The following is a 21,088-nucleotide window of genomic DNA, read 5'->3' on the forward strand; positions in this document are numbered from 1 at the left end:
ATAAGTCTGACAGAGAAAGACAAGTACTGTGTGATATTACTTATATGTGGAATCTTAAAAACTCAAACCTATAAAAAAACAGAGTATAAGGGTGGTTATCAGGGAATTGGATGGGAGGGATAAGAGAGATGGTGTTTAAGGACACAAAATTATAATGAGCAGTAAACAAGCTGTAGAGAGCTAATGCACAGCATAATGAATACAGACAATAATATTATTGTACTATAATTATGTGATAAATATTGCTACAATGGCAATCATATTTCAATATATAAATGTATCAGAGTAACAAGCTGTACACCTTAAACTTACACAATGTCACATGTCGTATTTACTCAATAAAAAGTATCTCAATGTAAATTGTGTAATTGAGCAATATTTAGAATTGTGTTTTTAAGTAAAAATCTCATTAAGTTTATAGATAATATTAAAACATTTAAAAGAACTTAAGGCTCACTATATGTATAAGTTTAACTTCTATATTTATAAATCATTTAAGTACTTAGGAAAGTTTGATTTGTCCAATCTGATTTTAAAAGGGAAATAAAAGTAATATAAAAATTTTGTTTAAATTAGTTTTGGAATGTAACCAAAGGTTAGTTGAAGACACCCTTAAAGGTGATCGTTAAAATTTCTAAACTTCTAACTTTCTAGCTTAAAGTTTTTACATTTTTAATATACATATTGAGTATTAATTTGTAGAACCAAAGAGACTTTTTTTGTTTTCTGTTTTGTTTTGTTTTTGCTTTTTTTGCCAGAACGTCCAAGTTTTATTTTTATTTACTTTTAATTTTTAAATTTTGTAAAATTAGCTTCATGTGTACAAAACACTGTAATAGTTAGACATATATCATTTATACCCCTCACAAAGTGATAATCCCCTTCCCCAATCTACTACCCCTCTAACATAGCACACAGCCATTACATTTCCACTGTCTCTATTCCACTTCCCCTGGTCGCCTGGTTTGCCCACCTTCAAGTAATCCTTGTACGTGTCTCTTAGCTGTTCTGTGTGATGAGCTGAAGTCCTTTGATGGGTTATAGATGTTCAATTTGTGGTAAGTTCCGGAGGAGAACTCAAAGAGACCACCTCGCTGCCACCATTCCTATGACATCCAGACCACCAAAGAAACTTTGGAAAAAACGTTTCACCCTCAATGACATGAAAAAGCTCACATTCTATAGTACATTGGTTTATTGATGTTTATATTGATCTTTTCAAATGAGTTTTATTTGAAGAAGGAAAGTTGACTAGGTATATTGAATGGATGTCTCTGGTTTTCAGTTTTTTAGTACCTAAAGAGAAGGCTTATTTATTATCTAATTACTTATCAAAGAAAAACTACTCTCTAGTGGTGCTTATTCAATATCGTTGTCAAAGTATCTTGCAGCCTTACCACAGCTTTGAGTGGCACACCTGTATTCCTTCAAGAAATATGATTATGCATTTATAATGTGTTAGGCAATGCATCTGTACATATATACTCATATATATATATACATATATATATATATATATATATGTAAATAGATCTCTATTACACCATTATGTTATTTTTGTACACACAAATATTTTTAAACCTCTGTAGCTTACTTAAACATATAAAATTTCAGTTTTACCTTCTCTTCTTTTCCAACAACAGCTTGAAGGTGGAGATTAATTCAAGATAAGAGGTGGGAGTCACATAATTGTATCTCTGAAGTTCAACATAAAAGGATGTTGATAAATCTATAGTAGAAGTGTGGAAGCTTTTACACATGTCGATACAGCCATCTCGTGTTTCCTCTGACATTTCAATTTCTTCCAGAAAGCGTGAGGCAACTGCCTGTAGTGCATCTTCAGGCCATGACTAAATTTAATATAAATGTTTTAGCATTTGATCAAAGTTACTAACATGAGTCTGTTTCTACTGTAGTCCTTTATAATTCATGGATGTTGGAAATGGAGGGGAAAGCAGGAGGGATGGGTTGGGAGAGACAATTTCATGAGAGATTTCCCCCGAGTACTTGCATGCTTAGGGCAGGGAGCCAGTAGCTAGTGTGTATCACTCTATGGTTTGTCCACAGGTTAGGGAAATTGTTTATGAGTATTGAAGGAACTGAAAGAACACGAAAGGAACTAAACTTATGGAATGTCTCTTTCTGTGTGCAATCTACTGTAATTATCTCATTTAATTCTCCCAATAATTATCTGAGGTAAATGTTATTATCCTTTCCTCTAAACTCAAGAATCACATGAACAACATCTCCTTGATTTCTCTTACAGGCATCTCAAATTCAACAATTCCAAAACGTGTTCCTAGCTCCCCCCAAATAGTTGCAGTCTTCCCCAACTTAGTAAACATCACCACCCACCCACTTGCTCAAGCCAAACTGCAGGAATCATCTTTGATCCCGGTCCTCTTCCTCACCCCTACATCTATCGTATAAGCAAGTTCTACAGGCATCACTCCTAAAATAGCTTCCAAATCTTTCCCCTACTTTCTAAATCTACAACAAACATCCCAGTTCAACTCTGTTATCATCTGCCTGTAATATTTCAATAGTCTCCTTACTGGTCTCCCTGCTTGTGTGCTCTACACAGCTGCCAGAGTGATCTTTTCAAAATATAAATTAGCTCATGTCACATTCCCCAAGTTTCAGTCCTTTGAAAACCTCCCAGAAAACTTAAAATAAAATCCACAACCAACTGGTAAATCCTTATCTGCTTGGGCCCTTGCCACCTTTCAGACCTCAACTCTATTACCTCCCCCTCAGTTAGTTACTCTGGTCTCATCACCCTGATTTTTTCACCCACTCATTCATTCCTTCTATATGGCCTCTTGCCTTCACTAGCTTATTCTCTCTGCCCAGGTCCTCTCAGCACTGGCACTTTTTGTCTTTCGTGTTTCCTCTTAAAGGTCACCTATTTAGAAAGCCTTTCATTCCCTACAGCCTACCCTGTATGATGGAATTATTTTTTGCCAATTTGTCTGTCTGTAGAAAGTAAGCTCAAGGAGAGCAGAAGCCTTGTCTATTTCATTTTCCTCTTTATCTCTAGCATTTAGAATAATACCGCCTACAAAGCAAGGGTTCAATACATATATTTTGCATGAAATAATTAATCTTAGCAGGAAATAGAGGAACAGAGGGGTTAGGCAAATGCCCCAAGGTCAAAATGCTTATGTGTTAGACCTCACTCACAGAATGTCTGCCAGAGCCCAAAATTTCCTCCTCCACACCCTTGTTTGCTCTGTGCTTCCTGATACTGAAGTTTACTACAAAAGTGTCACTCTGGCTTTCTTTCTTTTGATTTCTTGCTGGGTTTGGCTCATGGAAAAAGATGAGAGGGTGGAAAAAGAGAGGTAAGGGTATTTATACCCTCTCTTCTTGCTAACAGGAGCTGAGTTCTAGGTTTCAGATTCCTATTCCTGTCAGGTAGTCCTACTTCCACAGCATCAATCTCGAGTAACCCTCTTCCCTCCCTATACTCTTTTATATCCAGCTGTAGTAACAACTTCCTGCTATGCTCCGCCACTGCTTGATCACTCTACCATCCCCTCTCAGTTGCCCTAACCTGGCCTACACCTCCATGAACAGTCTTTTCACTCATCTTTCCTCAGTGAAACCTTCCAGTGTGCTCTCTCTCTCCTGTCAGAATCCCGACTGATACACAAATTTATCCTAAAACTTTCAGTATATTGAAGTTAATGACTGTATACACTGGTAATAAAATGTTTTTCTATTATGACAATTTCTTGAATTGTAATTTCATGAAATACATTATTACTGACCAGAAAATTCTGCTAAAACTACACTGGGGGCAGGGGGAGTCTATAAAATAAGTCATGATGATAATGGAGATTCAATATTTCTAAAAGTCTATCTAAAATTAACATGGCAATACCTGAAACCAGTCAATGGTACAGCAGTTAACAAGAGCAGGGAATTTTCTAAGACGAATCCGAAATGCATCTCCAATGGGACTCATGGCGAGAACAACATGCAGTTGGTTGCGGCAGCGATCGATAAACATGTTGAAAAGAGCTATAGGGCTTCCATCTGTTTGTTTGGTTTTATCCCGTTGGCGATCTAACTGACGCATCTTATCACAGATCTCCTGCTTTTCATCTAATGCAAAGAGATTTGGAACCTCCCCGGCATTTAGCAGATTGTTGACATCTTCTAGAAATGACTCCTTTTTAATCTGAGTATCTGTAAACAGGAACACACCATTCAACTCACCTTCAGCACATTTCCTTAAGATTGCTTTTAAATCTTCACGCCACTCATTGTTACCATAGCCCTTGGAGATTTCAACCTGGAAAACTGAATAATCAGCCATATGGGCAGCTAATCGAGTAACAGACTGCCTTCCACTCCCTCCAACACCAACCAGAAGAGCATGGCTGCGAGGCTGCTTCAGGATCCTGGAAATTCTGCTGATGTGTTCTATGGCAAATCGGAATAAGACAAGGTTCATGGTTTTTTTGCTCATATTGTTATATTCCTCAAGGTGAGCTTCTACTATCACCCGAAGATTATCCACATCTGCAACTTCTCTGTAGTTGGTGTCCTCCCTCTTGAGATCATAGAAGTCACAAAACATTAGGCTGCGTAGGTCATCTTCTTCTACCACTCCATCATTATTAAAATCCAAACTTTGAAAAAGTTCATGAAAATTTTCATCCATATAATTTCTCAAAATTTCTTGAATATAGTTGATAAGCCAACTTCTGTCTGCATTATCCAGAAGGCGATCATAATATACTCTAAGGACCTGAATAATAATTAAAAAGCAGCTTCAGGAACTGATTATTTTTTTTTTAAACTTTTATTTCCTTGCTAATCTCAAGTAATATAAAAAAATACTCTCGGGAAATTTTTATGGGTTTTATTAAAAGCATATCCAAACAATCAGGACTAACTCATAATCATGTTTAAATATTCATTTTGATCATATATAGTTGAAATAATACACAGTTGCATTCAGTTAACAATAAATAAAGGTAATTTGGTGGGACTGAACCAGACTGTGGAGATGCAGAGAGTATTAAGGACTAGAGAAGGCAGATGACTACCTTTCCTGGTCACTCAGATGTAGATAGATCTGGGCACTGGTATTTAGGGTTTCCAACTGCTTTGAAGTGATCTTTCCTTTTTAACAGCCAGATAACATTTTGAAAATTATTGGTAAACCAATATATTATTTTTCTGAAAGCACATTTTCTAGAAAAAGAGGGAATGTCTTAGATGGATAAATAAATAACACAGAAATTTACCTCATGAACCCAAAGTCGTTTAATCACTTCTTTGGTTTCTGCTGTTTCTGGTCTTGACAAACAAACTCCCTGAATAACACGGGAGAAATCACGGAGGTTGAACAAGTAATGAGATTTAGCTGGAGTAGGCAAGAGGTTCTTCATTGCTTCTTTGTATAAATTCATTGTGCCATTTACAATTTGTGTGGTCAAATCTAAAAAATCGTCTGGAAACTTATAACTTAAAAAATTTTTAAATAGAAAGAAAAAAAATTAGCAAATATAGAATTATATTTAGCATGACTAGCATAATATTTTTATTCCGATTAAATGAATTTAGTTTACAGAATTACCATTTCTTGTAATAATAATATAATTTTTACTTCTTTTAAAGTTACTTCCCATTCATTAACTTATTTTATGTTCAAAGGAACTCCATGAATAAGCAGAACCAATTTAATGGACTTTAAACTGCTTAAGTAAGTGAATAGGATAGTCAACTAAGGAACATAGATTATATAACTCAAACCCAGCACCCATTAGACAAATGAGTCCTAATCTTTTGCACTTTCATATAAACAGAATGCGTGAAGAGCACTGGTAAAATGGGTATTTTCAGAGAAAGGGAAGGAAGAAAATAAAAATATAGAAAACATAAGGAAAAGAAAAAAAAAGAAAAAGGAGAGTTAAAAAGAAAGTTAAATAAATAGTGAGCCAGGTTTAAAAAGTGTGTGTGGTGGGGTGGTATTGCAAAGGGCATGATTAAGATAGAAAGAACATGGGGAAACTATCCATTTGGAAAAAATTGTCTATCTTTAACCTCTGCCGTGACCTGGCCAGCTGTCCACCTCAATCATGACTGGATAGGGCATGGAATGACAATTGCCTGAGAATGGACATCGGGTAGCTGAGACTTGCACTGTTTAGGTCCACTTGCCTTCCTGACCGCCACACATCTTATGGAGAAGCACTGAGTGTCCAAAGCTAGGGAGCAACATTTCCCAGGGTACAGGCTCCAAGGCTAGGAACTTGTACACTCAAACTTGTACATGGACATCCCTGAGGAACCTAAGAATTCTATTAAAGGGTATCAAAGTCACAGGATAAACCTGGCATATCTTTCCAGCATTAATTGCACCACATGGTGAAAATTCAAAATATTGATAATTCTAACATGAATATATTATACAGCAGAACACAAAATTTGTATGGATTTTTAGGCTAAAATCAAGACTTGAGACAAAAAAAGGAAAAAGAGAAAGATACTCTGACTCCTTTGTGTTATGGTCCCATACCTACGTATGGGAGCAGCGGAGGGGAGCAATGTTACCTGTTATCTTTTTCCTTGTCTTGGGATGCTTTCATGAAAAATTTTGAGAAGTACTACTTATATTGATATGTTTTCAAACGATTTTATTCCCCTTAATGTAAAATCAAACACATCTTAAATTACTTACCAGATTTTTAAATGCCAGGTTAAGATTCTAGAGAAGATTGTAAACATGGATTTATCACTAAACTCATTGATTGTTATAATATTGAAATGTCGCATGTATCGAGGAGTTACCGGATTTCGACCACCACCTGTATATTAAAAAGGATAACTCTTAACAATGTCACTACTCTATACTAGAGTATTTTCTCTAATATTTTACAGTATAAAATAATTTGAAAGGTGGACAAATTCATGGCACATTGAGAAGTTAAAAATAATCAGTTGTTTGGATAACCCTGACCTCAAAAATGTTTTCCCCTCAAACTCAAGGTTTTCTTTTTCTAGTTGAATTATCTAAATGAGTTCAACTACTGTATTTTGCTGTGTATAATGTGTACTTTTTTGCCCAAATTTGTGAGGGGAAAAATAAGGATGCACATTATATATGGGTAGTACTAATTCTTTATCTATATAAATGTTTTTAATTGTTTTATTTATGTTTATGTGTTAAAACTGTAACTCTAGAAATCAATAACAATATCTGTATGCAAAATAATACCCTGGAAAATGATAATCAGTTTTGTTGAACTTATGTTGAACTTGCAATGATGAAGAGTTCTTGGTCTTTCATGATGTGTAAATATGGTAAATTGGTTACTGGGACATAAAATTTTTTTGTACCTTGTATCTGTTCTTGTGTTTTGCAACTATTTGTTACATAAAATTTCTTGTACCACAATATGTTAAAAGATAAATACTAAAATTCCTTTACAATACAAAAAACAAGTACCTAAATGTAAATAAATAAAAAATTGAATTAAAAAATTAAAATGAAAGATTTTTTCTCTCATTTGGGCCAAAAACATGGGTGCGCATTATACACAGGAGCACACAATACATGGCAAAATACAGTAATTGGACATAATCTTGGGTCAGGTCTATGTTATCAAAGGAAATTCTACCAGACAGAAAGAGCCATTAGCCACCTTCTCTACGACTCATAGCCCAAGACAGTAAACTGTGAACCTCCTCATTACAATACAATATTAAGATACAATGTTATACAACAGTAATACAAGGTAAACCTCACTGACCAAGCTATAGGGTTCTTCCCATGTGTCTGAAAATCAGCACAATCTTGGCATACAGCCTAATTATTTTCCTACATCTTAAAATGAATTTCCCTAAGATTAGTTTATATGGTTGATGTCACTTCACTGGCTGCTTGCATTTTAAAAAATTTATGAAATCACGAAATAATGATTCCATTTTCAAAGATTAAGCTTTAATAACTGAGTCAGAATATAACATATCATTTTACAAAATTTTGTTTTATCAAAATATGATTGATATTATCATCTTTAAATATATAGACAAATGCAATTGTCATGAAACCTTTGGCAAATAAGTGCTTTTATAAGTGGATAATATATATCCTTAATATATATTTTGCAGAAATACATATAGGTTCATATTTTATGTTTGTTTAAAACCAGGTAAATCTGAATTTTATTTTATCACTGAATCATACGGTACTGATTCTGAAAACATGAAGAATGTGTGAAAGCATATAACTAGTAGTCTATAGACTGAGACAATTATGTATGCCTATGTATTGAGAAGCTCATAATAAACATTGATTTACCTGGCAAGTTTAAGGAGAGGGTGAAAGGGTTGCAGAAGGAAATGTGAGAGATTATAGCCCCCAGCTCTGTCTTCAACCCCCTCCTCCCAGAAAATATTCAGAAATGGTGGTATTTTTAGAAAATAAGGCCCAAGAAGAAAAGATATTTCATGAATTCAGCTTATTCTTCTGTCTAGTCCCTGAAAAGTCAGGGAAAGTGGATACACAGTACAAATGACTGCCTTGTGGTGGTGGGGGAGAGGCAAAGCAGAACTGAAGTCTAAGACCCATGAGCAATAATCTGTTTAAGACAAAGACAGAGATATAGAGATAGAGGTAGAGATAGAGATAGAGAACACAAGCTTTCAAAGTGGCCCAGAGAGTGTGCTGAGAACAATTATTGACTCAGAAAACTGTCTGCATTACAAGTCACATAAAGATGAGGGGTTCACAGGCTAATACGAGAGATTCCTGGAAGAAATGGTACACAGAGAGATGGAATTAAAAAAAAATAAAAATAGAATACCAGCCTGAGTCAGGAAAAGAATAAAGTTGTCCAGTTAGTTGACACTAGCCATTTTATATACTCCAGCATAAAACATTTTCCCTACATAGAGATTCTTTTGATTTTATAAATTTCTCTTGGAAAATATAAAAGGTTTTTAAGAATTAATTCTTTTGGCCATTTCCCACTTAAAATTCCTCTCAACAGCCTGTCTAAATCCACAGACTCACTAGAATAAGACTGGATTGGGGTAGAGGGAAGGTGATCTCTGAAACAGGGATGTTTCATACAGTTGAAACTTTAAGGAATGAAATGGAAGTGAGCTGTCCAGGGGGATTTGAGATCTCAGAATGGAGGCACAGAAAATGGGAAGCGAAGTCCCAGAAGGTGGGAGAAAAGGGATTTGGAAGAGATGGTAGAAAAATGGTCCCAACCAATGCAACCCACTTTGGCCGCTGTGGTACACTCCCTTAGGTCACAGTGTATACACATAGAAAATATATACACAAAACACTGTAACTCAAATTGTCCAATTGGGTTTCTCTTTCTCCAACTATCTCTTTAGATACAGCCAGAGTGAGTTTCAATCTTAATAATCACTCGGAAAATGTACCTGGAGGTCCCATAGCACACATGATTTGAATGTCCACTAGTTTAATCACAGAACAATCTTTTAGGTCATACCAATTCCAGTGATCTAACCACTGTCTCAGTAACTCAATGGGAGGTTGAGCCCCATATACCTCCCGAGCTGGCATATTGACATCATCTACAAAGACAACCTGAGAATGACAAGAGAAGAGATATTAGAAAATATTAACATGTTAACATAGCGTCTTATTGTGTGAACAATGTTGAGGCAAAGAATTGGATCATTGTCTTGTAGACCTATGTGGGAAGAGATGTTTTCTTTTCAAATCAAGAATAATATTCCTTAGCATCCATGCCTCTAAGGAATATGGAGACAATTTTATTACTAACCTTTATAGGTTAAGAGTTTAGGACTTACTAATACTCTCATACAATTTGTTTCTCAACATGCCTTGTTTTTTCCTTGTACAACTTCACTACATTAAAATAAATGAGAAAGGTGTGATTTTAAAATGATTATAACCTGAGTGGTGACAGTGAAATTGAGAAGGGTGTTCTTGGTGGAGGAATGCAGGTAAGTCAATTGACAGTTGGGATGTTTATGGGCCTAGAATCAACAAAGACTATGCTGAGTGAAAATGTTAATGAGAGAATTAGGAAGGTAGATAATTTCCCAGACGAATATTCGACTTTTAACTCAAAGGGCAACGACATGTTTTTAGTGTCAAGTTGTCTAATGCACATGCAGCTTAGGGAAACTTCTTAATCAAAATCTGTGACCAAAAAAAAAAACCCCAAGCTACACAAAAAGATGTCAAGCCCTGGTACATCTGTTTTCCTGTTCTGACTGTAGCATTGTACTTGAATAGGAGCAATGCTGTACCATGTGTATAGAAACAGAAAGCGATTACCATTCTCTTGCCTAAAGGAGGACCAAAAACTCCCTTTCTTCTTTTGTCCAATTTTGACATAATAATATTCTGAGTTTGAGCTGCTGTAGTTTGTGCTGAGAAGTTAATTATCAGAGGCTTGTAGATCTCTTTATTGAGTTGATTTAAAAGGAAGTTCTATACAATAGGAAATAATAAAATAAGCCATAGGTGAAATATATTTTGACATTTCAAATAAACACTAAACATCATTGTTGACACACTGGAATTTAATCTTACTATGTCTGAATAATGTAAAGAGAGATGGAATCAATGTCCAATGTCTCTGTGCCCAGGCCCCAGGCTTGCAGCTTCTCTGATTTCCAAAACCACCATATATACTACACATTCCTTCTTAACATGAAGTCACTTAGTCATGTAGGGACTCAGAAGTTGAAAAACTTGCTTAAGGTCTCTAAGGGTTGGGGCAAGAATTCAGACTGCCATTTGTCTCTCTACAAATCAATGTGTTTTTTAATATATCTTATTATCTTTTCACTTCAATATCAAGTTATCTGATTGTAAGTTAGGAAGCTTAAATAATATAATTGTATTTTCAAAATGGAATTCACTGGAAAGTAGGTGTAATTACAGTGATTCTTAATCAAGATGTTGTGTTCTACAAATCATCGTGTAGAGGAATAATAAGATAGGAAAACATTTACAATATATTAAGTAGAAAAAAGCAGATTACAAAATGAAATGCAAACTATGTTCCCAATTTTGTGAAAAGTATATTTTTCTGCCTGGGTAGTTTATTGCCTGAGATGAATTTGATGGGAGAACAAATAACAAAAGGCTTTATTTTTCTCTAACCATTGCCTTTAACCATGTCAACTCTCTATTCCCTGCCTATTGGTATCTTGGATAAATCCCTTAGTTTTCTGTACACTTTCAGCTATTTTTTAAAATCCAGGTCAACTCAACATATAGATTTAAAATAGTCTAAATGTCTCTCCTCTATGCTCTTGGATTATTCCCTGATACACAGCATTTAGGTTATAACGAAGGTGTCATTTCAATATGTTGTAAAAGAGATTATTTAATAAATGAGATCAGAAAATTATTTAACTACATACCCAAATATTCTGAAAGGATTAAAGATTAAGTTAAAATATAAAATCAATAAAGAATGAGAAACAGGTACTGTCACAAATTGGGGGAATGTGAATAGACTGGGAACCTGCAATGGAGGAGGGATCATTGATGGCTCCTTCACTCTCCTTCACCTGCTTCCCCTACCTTTTCCTTCTCCATGGTTGGGTAAGGGGCAGAGCAAAAGGATGAGAGGCAAAAGTCCTACTTCCCTGGCATCAACGTGGTTCTCCCTTGGCAGATGCTGCCCTGCCCACCGTCGTGGCAAGCTTCCAAATGCTTGCTCTCTGAGAGAACAGATGTGCAGGTTCTTTAGGGACTCCAATGGAACGGTGAGGACTAAACAATTCCCTGAAACAAGGGAACTAATGGGGTTCCTGCACTACTGTGGGCAGTCATCTCCAATGGAGGCCCAGGAAGAGTCAAGTGCATTTATCTTCCACATTGTCCAACTGACCCTGGGGAAACTTACACTTTCTTGCCAAGAAAATTTGGGGGGCCGGGAGGTTGCTGTTTACTATTAGTTCCAGCCACTTTTCTGCCTTCAGAAATCTGAAACTAGAAACAAGAACTGGTCTTTGATCAATATGACCCCCAAACTCAAGGGAACACAGCTGTCTAAAACTACTATGATTTGGGTTTTTATCTGTTACAGCAGCTAGTATTTTCTTAACTAACACAAAATGGGTATGATTCCAGAAATTATTAAGTAAAATTAGTCATATTTACTACATACTAACCATTCAGATAGTAAATAACTTAGAAAATTAAATATCAAGTGTAATTAACTAAAACACCATTTTCAAGGGATATGAAATTCTTCATCCCGGACAAGCTATTTTTATTAAAAATACCTTCAAAAAGGGAAAATAATTTAGTGATATAAAATGGCATCATATCTTTAATCAATTTTCTAAAATAAATAGGCAATTACACATGAATTCTTTGTGGCTCCAATATCAAAGCATTTGAGTATTTAGAAATCTTAAATTTACTATTTCAGTTAGTTTTTAAAATAAAATACTCAGGAATATTATGTACATTTTAATATGTAGATCTCTACAATACTTACAATAATGTAAACACTCTTTCCAGTTCCTGTTGGTCCCACAAATATTGAAGGCTTTTGATGTGTGGTTAACAATTCCATTAATGCAGAGTATCGAATTGTGTCCAGAGTTGGTACAATGATTTCATTAAACATCACATCCTTCGGAATTGGAGGAGCATCTGCCAATGTCTTTATCCATGGTTCCCACTTTCCTATCCCCTGTTTATAATAAATAGCCAAATATTGAATGTTATGTTATAAAATACTTCTAAAGGTCTGCACTCCTATGCCATCATAGAAAAAAATGACAGATCAAGACCAAGAAACCTTAATATTCACACATTTGTTATCCTTTAAAACATTCACCCTGATTGTTTTTAAAGTTAAATTTTGTGCGAAATTAGGAAATTAGTCTTTAATATGAATAAAAATGAAATTGCAATGTTGTGATATTTTTGATGCCCTAAAATCACTTGATTGTGTCATCTCAAAGATCAGTTATTTTGACCAAATGTTAGATACTTTAATGGCATTGAGAAAAATTGGACTAATCAATGCATTAAATAGCAAAGAAATTTATTCAATAAAAATTAATCAATATAGAAAAATTTATACATAGAACATCAACTGCATATTGCTGGGCTTTTATAAGGGTATTTTTAACATCAGCTTATCATTTCAAGTGAGATTTCTTCTTAACTGTAAACAAAACCTAAAATTTACCTTCAACCATTTTAAAGTGTACAGTTAGTAGTGTTAATTATATTCACATTGTTGAGCACCAGATATCTAAAACAGATAAGATTTCTTAATATGAGATTATTATTATGAATTAACATTATACTATATCTTCACGTCCAATTAACTTGTGAACTGAAATTTTAATTTGCTATGACAACATTTATAACAAAAAATTTACAAAAATATCATATTAACTCTCTTTTTAGAAAAACACCAATGTCCTCTCCATTCTTACAGAATCCAATTCAAGTTTCCTGTCATACACAACACATCAGAATTCAGGCCCATCCTTCCTTCTTCTTGTGTTCCACAATCCAGTTTCATTGATGGATCTATTGGTTTCAAACATGCTCCAGGTCCCTGGTCCTTGACATAGCACTCTTTTGGCTTGGAGTATTACATGACTCTCTTCTGAAGAGGTTAGGAACTCACTGAGGGTAGCACTGTGCTTTATTCACTTTTGTGTTTTCTGGCACAGTGCTATGCATATAGCAGAGATTGTCTTGAGGAGGCTGTATTCCTATCAGTCTGAAAATTGCATTGCAAAGAAATTTCTAGAACTTTCTAGCACTGATGAAGAAACAATCCCCTTTCCATATTTTTGAGAATCTTTTATAAATGGATCTTTGCTACCATATAGGGAAGGAAAAATTAAGAACCAGAAAAACTGTGATGGACAGTCTTTAGGAGATTGTGTAACCCTGGTAAAAATCACATAATATCTCTGAGCCCCAATTTCCTGAATGGTAAAATTTGAAAAATAATGTTATCTTTCCTATTTCACTGAGATGTTGGGAAACAAAATGATTGTGAAAAAACTTAATAAATTGAAAAGTACTCTGAAAATGTAGGGCATCATTTGTAATTTGCAATAAAATAAAATTTGCAAAAATAAAAAGATAGTATCTAGCAATTGGCAGGGTGTAAAAAGTCTCCTCTGAGGTGAGCTTGACAATACGTCTCCAGAGCCATAAAAATTTAAAAATTGACAGTGTAATTCCTTTTCTAGGAAATTATCTTAAAGAAAGAATCATATCTGTACACAATGACTTGTGTACAGAATATCCACTAAAGCAGAAAACTAAGAAACAACAAAAACATTTGAATGTCTAAGAGTAGGAAATTGTTTGAATAGATCCTGGTCCATCATTTTTTCCATTTTTCCTGGTAGAAAAAAGGGAAGCTTTAGAAAAATAGGTTTATTAAAGAAAAATAAGCAGTGGTAAGTAGGTGGCCACAGAGTCATTATGTGCTGTGTGCCTAGTTGTGGACTGCCAGGTTAGCAGTTGCAAACTTTGTTTCAGAAAACTTACCTCAGTGACAAACCGATAATCATAAATTGTTCCTTTTTCAGGAAATCGGACAGTTAGTGCTTTTGAAGACGTTTGTTCAGCACCACTCACTAATTTATACCTATTTCGAGTTAGTTCTGAAATTGGACCTTCCATTAGTTCTCGAAGAATCTTATTAAATTTCAACCGATCATCATCTGTACAAGAAGCACCGATGGACCATATCAGTGAAAACAGGAAAATGCCCTGCATTGAAGAGATGAAAAGATAGAGTGCTTTAAAGAATAACTTTAATCTATTCTTGAAGCTTAAATTAGATTTGCCAGATTAATATCTGTGAAAGGAAATGAATAAACTGATAAATAATAGCAGGTTATCTCAGGATTTTGTAATAATTAGATTTTTTAAAACAAATTGCATGTTTTATAAAATCTTACTATCAGAGAAGATAATACAATGCAAAGTATAAATTCTAGCCAGAGTGAAACCTTAGAATGATTAGTTTGGAAAATCACATAATATTTTATGTATTTGGTATATTTAAGTAAATGGTATTAAAATGAACATTGAGATAACTTTTTATTAAGGTATAATGGCATGTTTTAATAAGAAATAATCAACCCATAATCTATATCTTTTTAAAATTTAAATTTGGATACAGTGTTTTCTAAAAATAGAACAAATTCATATTCTTTTATTCACCTGTTATAATAATTATTGGAGCACTGAGTGCATAACTAGAATCGCCATCCTGCAAGCTTTCTTCCTACTAGACTCAGGCGCCGGGAACAGGGTCGATGACGAGGCCAACCACTAAATGAGAAAACCTGTTTGCTTGTCTTAAAATCAAATCCCCTTTTAAAGCCAATGCTAACACATTCCTGACAGTCAGTGCTCACAAAAGCTGTGGCCTCTACTTTGACACTGTTCACCTACCCCTACATTACTCGCAGACTACTTCTCTCTGGAAACTATTTAAAACTCAATTAAAAATTAATTTATTTCATAAAATACAAGCAATACAAGTAACATATTGACTGCTTAGAAGTGTTACTATTAGCAATACATACTTTTATTAAAGAATATTCAAGATCCATTGATAATTTTATTTCTATTTTTAAAATATGTTTATAGATTATAGATTTTCTTGCTTTCCTCAACCTAAATATACACATATACACACACACATATTTTTAAACATTTATATCTCATGAAAAAGAGAAGAAAATCAAAGGAAAAAAAATCACTGAATTATTATGATTTGGCAGTTGAAGGTGGGGAGGTGAATCTCATTGTTAAACGGTCATTGACGTTTTGGGAATTGATAACTTCTGAGACTGATCAAACGACCTAAGATTCCAGTAGCAGATCTAAGGACATCAGTGGGCTCCAACCAAACCTCATGATGCAACGGAACTGCCAAGCCAGGCACTTTCCTACCAGCACCTGCTATTTTGGGCCCGACTTTTTCCTCACTGTTCAGCTACCACCCATCGTCGAGCCAATTCCAGAGAGAAAATGAGTTTCCTTAACTAGGAAGCATGGGGGAAAGCAATACATGTCTTTCTATTGTAAGATTCAAAGGTAATGGGACTTACCTCAATTAAAGAGTAAGCTTCTCCATCATTTCTCTCTTTTATTTTCACTTCATCAGCAAAGTCATCCATAAAACAGTCTATTAGATTCATTAAGGATCGGACTAAGTTTGTATCTGAAGTAGGAGATAATTCCTAAAAACAAAACAAAACAAAACAAAGAGAAAAAAGACTGTAAAACAAATTAATTTAAACAAGGTACTAATTAAAATAACCTCCACTAATATTTATTGAACTCATTTAGTTCTAACAGCCGTAGTATCTATGAAAAGGGACTAATTATTATAATTCTAGATATAAAGGTGGGAAGACTGAGGCACACCTTAACTGAGGCAGCTGTAAATATATATGAAGGTAATGTGTGCTCTTTAACCACTCTTATACTGAATCTCAAATTTTAAAAATTTACTGTTACATGATTAGTTGATTTCATCAAAGACAAAGATTCCATGTTATACCAATTTATAAATAAAAACACTGAAAATTCTTTCAGAGAAGGCAATTAATTTGCTTATATAAAATGCTTAATATAATAAATAAAACCCATTTAAAACATCTTTATAAGCTATCACAATACTCGTAGTAAATTCATTCCTGTAAAATATATTTTCAAGTCTTGAAGAACACAAATATTGCTAGAGCACTGTAGATATTGTGCACTTTCTTGGGTCTCACTATGAGAGTTTATAAAACAAATGAAATAATGTGCACAGTTCTTAGAATAAGGCAGCATACAGGAAGTTCTCAATCAACATTTGCCTTCTTTTCTCGATGCTATCCTCCAACCTTGAAGAATTGTATTGCTTCATGGCAACAGGTGAAAATTAACTCTCTGAGATGGACTTTCTGAAGATGAGAAGCTGCTGACTTCGTATTCTGCCACAGTCCCAGGAGAAGCAGGCAGAAATGACAACTGACTTGTAGACTGAGGATGGGACTAAGTGTTACTGATGCAACACTAAACTACAAATAGTTATTACTACACATAAGACAGATACTTATTACTACATAGTAAATAACAGGCATTCATAGTTTCTTCAATATATGACAAAAATGCATAGTGTATTTTAGAAAGCTTGCACTAAAAATGGGTCTTTTTCTGTTTTGCTATTGAAAGGGTAAGTTTCAGTTATATAGAAAATTCATTTACTTGGAATATCTATATTCTCTGACAATGACAAAAGAGAAAAACAACAACCCTATACCTTATTTTATGTCCCTCAATCAATACAGCTTTGATTTTGAAATATGATTACTTCATATCTGCAACATCTTTCGAGGTTGTTTTTTTTGTTTTGTTTTTTTGTTTTTTCTTTTGTTTTTACAGCCAAGCTTCTTGAAAGAGCAGTCTATACTTACTGTCATGCCAGTATCTCTGCATTCCTCAACCAACTGCCCTGAAGTAGCCTTGTCTCTCCCCTAAAAGTACCTGGGCCAGCGTTCCCCCATGATCTATATTCTCAGTTGCCAAATCCAGAGGATATGTGCCAATACTTTCCTGTCTTGACTTCTTAGTAGTTTCTCATAATATTGACCTCTTGCTTCTTACAATGATCTCCTCTCCTCCTTCTTTCCTCCCCAAATTGTCGGTGCACCCGGATTCCATCCGTTGCTCTCTTCTCTTTTCTCCTCTGGATTTTCCCCTTTAGGTAATCTCCATGACCATGGTTTTAAACTTTACTCTCCAGATCTGTACCTGAAGTCAAACTTCTACCTTAAGTTTTTCTGTTACATTTCCAACAGCAGTAGAAATACCAGCCCTGTGTCTGTCTCTTTGCCCCAGAGCCAAAGTCATCCTAAAAGACCTTTGATCTACATCACCCACAGCAGAAATTCAGCATATACTCCCGATGATTTCCAGCTGGAGAGGGTTTAAGAGCCTTGCTGGAACTCCATCAAGTCCCTGGGGGCAGATTTCCATTTATGTTCTTGCTTCTCTACCTTTTCCCCTACCAGAACCCCCCAGGTTGTACAGAAAGAAAGAAAACCAGATTTGCATACTTTAGGACTTCTTTCAATCCTTCTACCAGGGAATGACTTCCTTCCCTGAATCCCAGTTTTTCTTTTTAATTTTTAAAATTTTTTTATATTAGTTTCAGATGTACAAAACAATGTAATAGACATTTATCATTTATAGCCCTCACACAGTGATAACCCCCCACCCCCAACTATTACCCCTCTGACATCACATATAGCCATTAATTCCAGTTTTTCTAGCTATTGACAGTAATCCCTAAACAATTAGATGCACCATGCTTCATTTAGTAAGGTCCTCATTTAGTATGCCTAAGCAGTAACATATGTTCTTCCATATTCCACTATCCAGTTTTTCTGATGTCACAAATGAGATTACTTTTAAAAATTGTCCATTTTCTGATTACAAATTAATACATATTTATTCTAGGAACTTTGGAAAATAAAGAAAATTATAAACGTAGAAACTATTTAAAATATAATAGTCCATCAGAAATCAGAGATAAAACTTTAGGACATTTTCACCCAGATGTAGTTATTAGGTGGGTATTTGAAGGTTTTTTTAGGGAGAGAAAAGATTAGCACCCATACATATATTTTCTCAAACCCAAAAAGACTTAACTTAGACTGTTTTTTGGAGGAGCAATGATATGAACTAGTATCTCTTTAATTATAAAAAAGTTTTTACTCAAAGCAGTTAAGAAATTATTTTAATATCTGGTGGTTGACAACAAAAACAGACATTAAAATTGATATACTTGGCTAATTTGGATTTTCCATTTATTTTTCAATCTTAAAATTCTCAACCCTCTTACCTTTGTGTGCTTTCTAATAAATTCGACAGAAACAGGGACCATTCTGTCAAACAAGCTTATTATAAATTCCTTCTGAGTAACACTGACCAAAGCAGGCAAGAGATTTAGCCAAGACATCATCAGTGGTCTCCAGCCTAACACCTGAGGTTCCATGTAAATCATACCACATCTGGAAACCTGGAAAAACAGTAAGTGTTTACTATCAAGGTAATGCTTATAAAAGAAATATGACTTGGTATATCTGTTTCTTACAACCTTCAGAAAAAAAAAGCTTAATTTTATATATTTTCATGATCTAAAGTTTTGCAAATGACTTTACCAAATGGTCCTAAACAAGAGGAAAGAAAGTCCCTGACTCTTAAACTTGTCAAGGTATGTCAGCAGATAATGTCTGCTCTTGGAGAATCATAGATTGCTGCTAAAAGGAATTCTACTCATACTTTTCATTTAAAGTCAAAGTTACTCAGTAATAAAAGCATTTACATTTTAAAGCATTAAAATTTATAACTTAAAAGGATATCAAAACTGAGCACTTACAGTGGCAGGAGATGCAACTTCCAAATCCATTGGTTCAAAAATAAGATTCATTTGTGGTGACATTTGAATGATCTCCCCGCTCATCAGACACAGCTTTTTGTTGTCATCCAGCACAGTATTCATATTTTCAATCCACACGGCATCTACTGGTCCATCAAAAACTAACCATTTCCTATCTGGTGTCTAGTTTAAGCATATGGTGAGTACAAGGCAAAAATGTAATAATGATAATGTAAGGAAACACGTCAGTAATATTTCAAAATTTAAAATGTAACTCTCTTAAAACTAATTTCACCATGAAAATGTAAAGGTACCTTTGAATAAAGGATATAGATAGATATAAATATAGATATAGATAAGTAAAGAAACCTATACATTCCATGGACAAGACACTCTATAACATCTTTTATTAGATTTCATCTTTTCCAATGTTTCTGAATACCTATAGTCTATAATATGTTTTAGAAAGTATTATAAGTTAAAAACATATAATTGATAGGAAAAACAGAATTTTCATGGGTTTATCTGACTCTATATAGTATTGTGTTCATACAGACTCATTACTCTTGTATGCTAAGTCAAAAATTTTTGTTCCCCCACTGAATGAATTCACATACACACAAATACACACCCCTCTTGGGCTGAACTGCCTGCCTCATGGTTGTATAGGGCACTAATATGAATATAACATTCAGAGTATCACAATGATAAATATAAAAATATTTACACATTGTCTGGAATACAGTAACTGCCCAACAAATATTAAGGAGTAGCCAGATATTACCCGGTAAATACGAAAATGGCTTCTCCTTTCCAGATCCTAATGAATCAGCCTTTTTATGTACAGAGATAATGCCTCGGTTCATCTTCAGCAAATGGGAATCAGAGTTCAAGTGTTGAACATTTTGAATCCACCTTAACACATCAGTCCCTATGGCCAACTGCATTAATCTACAAGACGGGGGGTCTGTCATGGGCCCAGGCCACCACATACTCACACTCAGAGGCCAGCTCTGGCCATGTTCAGGAAGCAAGGAAAAGCCCATACCTCAGAGATCAACTTCCCCTTCCCCTGCTGGCTTTCCAGTCCTGTCAATCTTCATTTTGGGAAACACTGCCATGTAATCGGAAGATGATGGGCTTTGCAGTTTAAGAACCTCACTTTTAATTTGGATCTGCTCCTTACCAACTGTGTGACTTTGGATCAACAACTCAACCTCCCTGAGAGTTAGTAGTTATGGGATACAGCTTCCTGGAAAATGTAATGTAAGCTACGTAACTGAATATAAAATGGGAGATCTCTCATGATTATTTCTGTATAAATGACGCAACAGCATACACTATCTAGAGACTTCATATGTTAATACCGGCATCCGCTGCATAGTCACTGTGGCAAGAGAAGACCTGTGAAGTTATAGCAACCGTCTCAGACCTCTGCCTGCCTCACCTGTGCCTTAGGATTACTTGTATCCTTGAAATCACTAGTAAAGCCTGATACTGGGCAAGATGTCTGCCCCCTGAGAGTCTATCCTTATGTTTACTCATTGTCGAAGGTCCTTCAGCGTATAAGAGCAGAGCTGAGATTTGATATATTTCTATTATCACACTGACTCATGAGTCATGATTAGCTAGGTCCTCAAGTAGGTAAAGAGCACTAAATTTAG

At 34.8% G+C, this 21,088-nt stretch overlaps 1 protein-coding gene across 2 annotated transcripts in view; it reads right to left on the reverse strand.

Moving 5' to 3' along the window:
* DNAH7 (dynein axonemal heavy chain 7) overlaps nucleotides 1–21,088 on the reverse strand; it is a 216,972-nt gene that overhangs the window by 88,668 nt on the left and 107,216 nt on the right. For both annotated transcript variants that reach the window (XM_019741305.2, XM_019741304.2), the window contains exons 32-42: nucleotides 19,425–19,607; nucleotides 18,888–19,064; nucleotides 16,102–16,233; nucleotides 14,525–14,749; nucleotides 12,492–12,689; nucleotides 10,307–10,462; nucleotides 9,418–9,586; nucleotides 6,698–6,824; nucleotides 5,262–5,481; nucleotides 3,887–4,759; nucleotides 1,621–1,850 (exon numbers count right to left, since the gene is read on the reverse strand). In XM_019741305.2, the coding sequence (XP_019596864.2) occupies nucleotides 1,621–1,850; nucleotides 3,887–4,759; nucleotides 5,262–5,481; nucleotides 6,698–6,824; nucleotides 9,418–9,586; nucleotides 10,307–10,462; nucleotides 12,492–12,689; nucleotides 14,525–14,749; nucleotides 16,102–16,233; nucleotides 18,888–19,064; nucleotides 19,425–19,607 (2,690 nt within the window). The remainder of the gene's footprint in view (nucleotides 1–1,620; nucleotides 1,851–3,886; nucleotides 4,760–5,261; nucleotides 5,482–6,697; nucleotides 6,825–9,417; nucleotides 9,587–10,306; nucleotides 10,463–12,491; nucleotides 12,690–14,524; nucleotides 14,750–16,101; nucleotides 16,234–18,887; nucleotides 19,065–19,424; nucleotides 19,608–21,088) is intronic.

Source organism: Rhinolophus sinicus, linkage group LG01 (genome assembly GCF_036562045.2).
Source record: "Rhinolophus sinicus isolate RSC01 linkage group LG01, ASM3656204v1, whole genome shotgun sequence".
Lineage (NCBI taxonomy): Eukaryota > Metazoa > Chordata > Mammalia > Chiroptera > Rhinolophidae > Rhinolophus > Rhinolophus sinicus.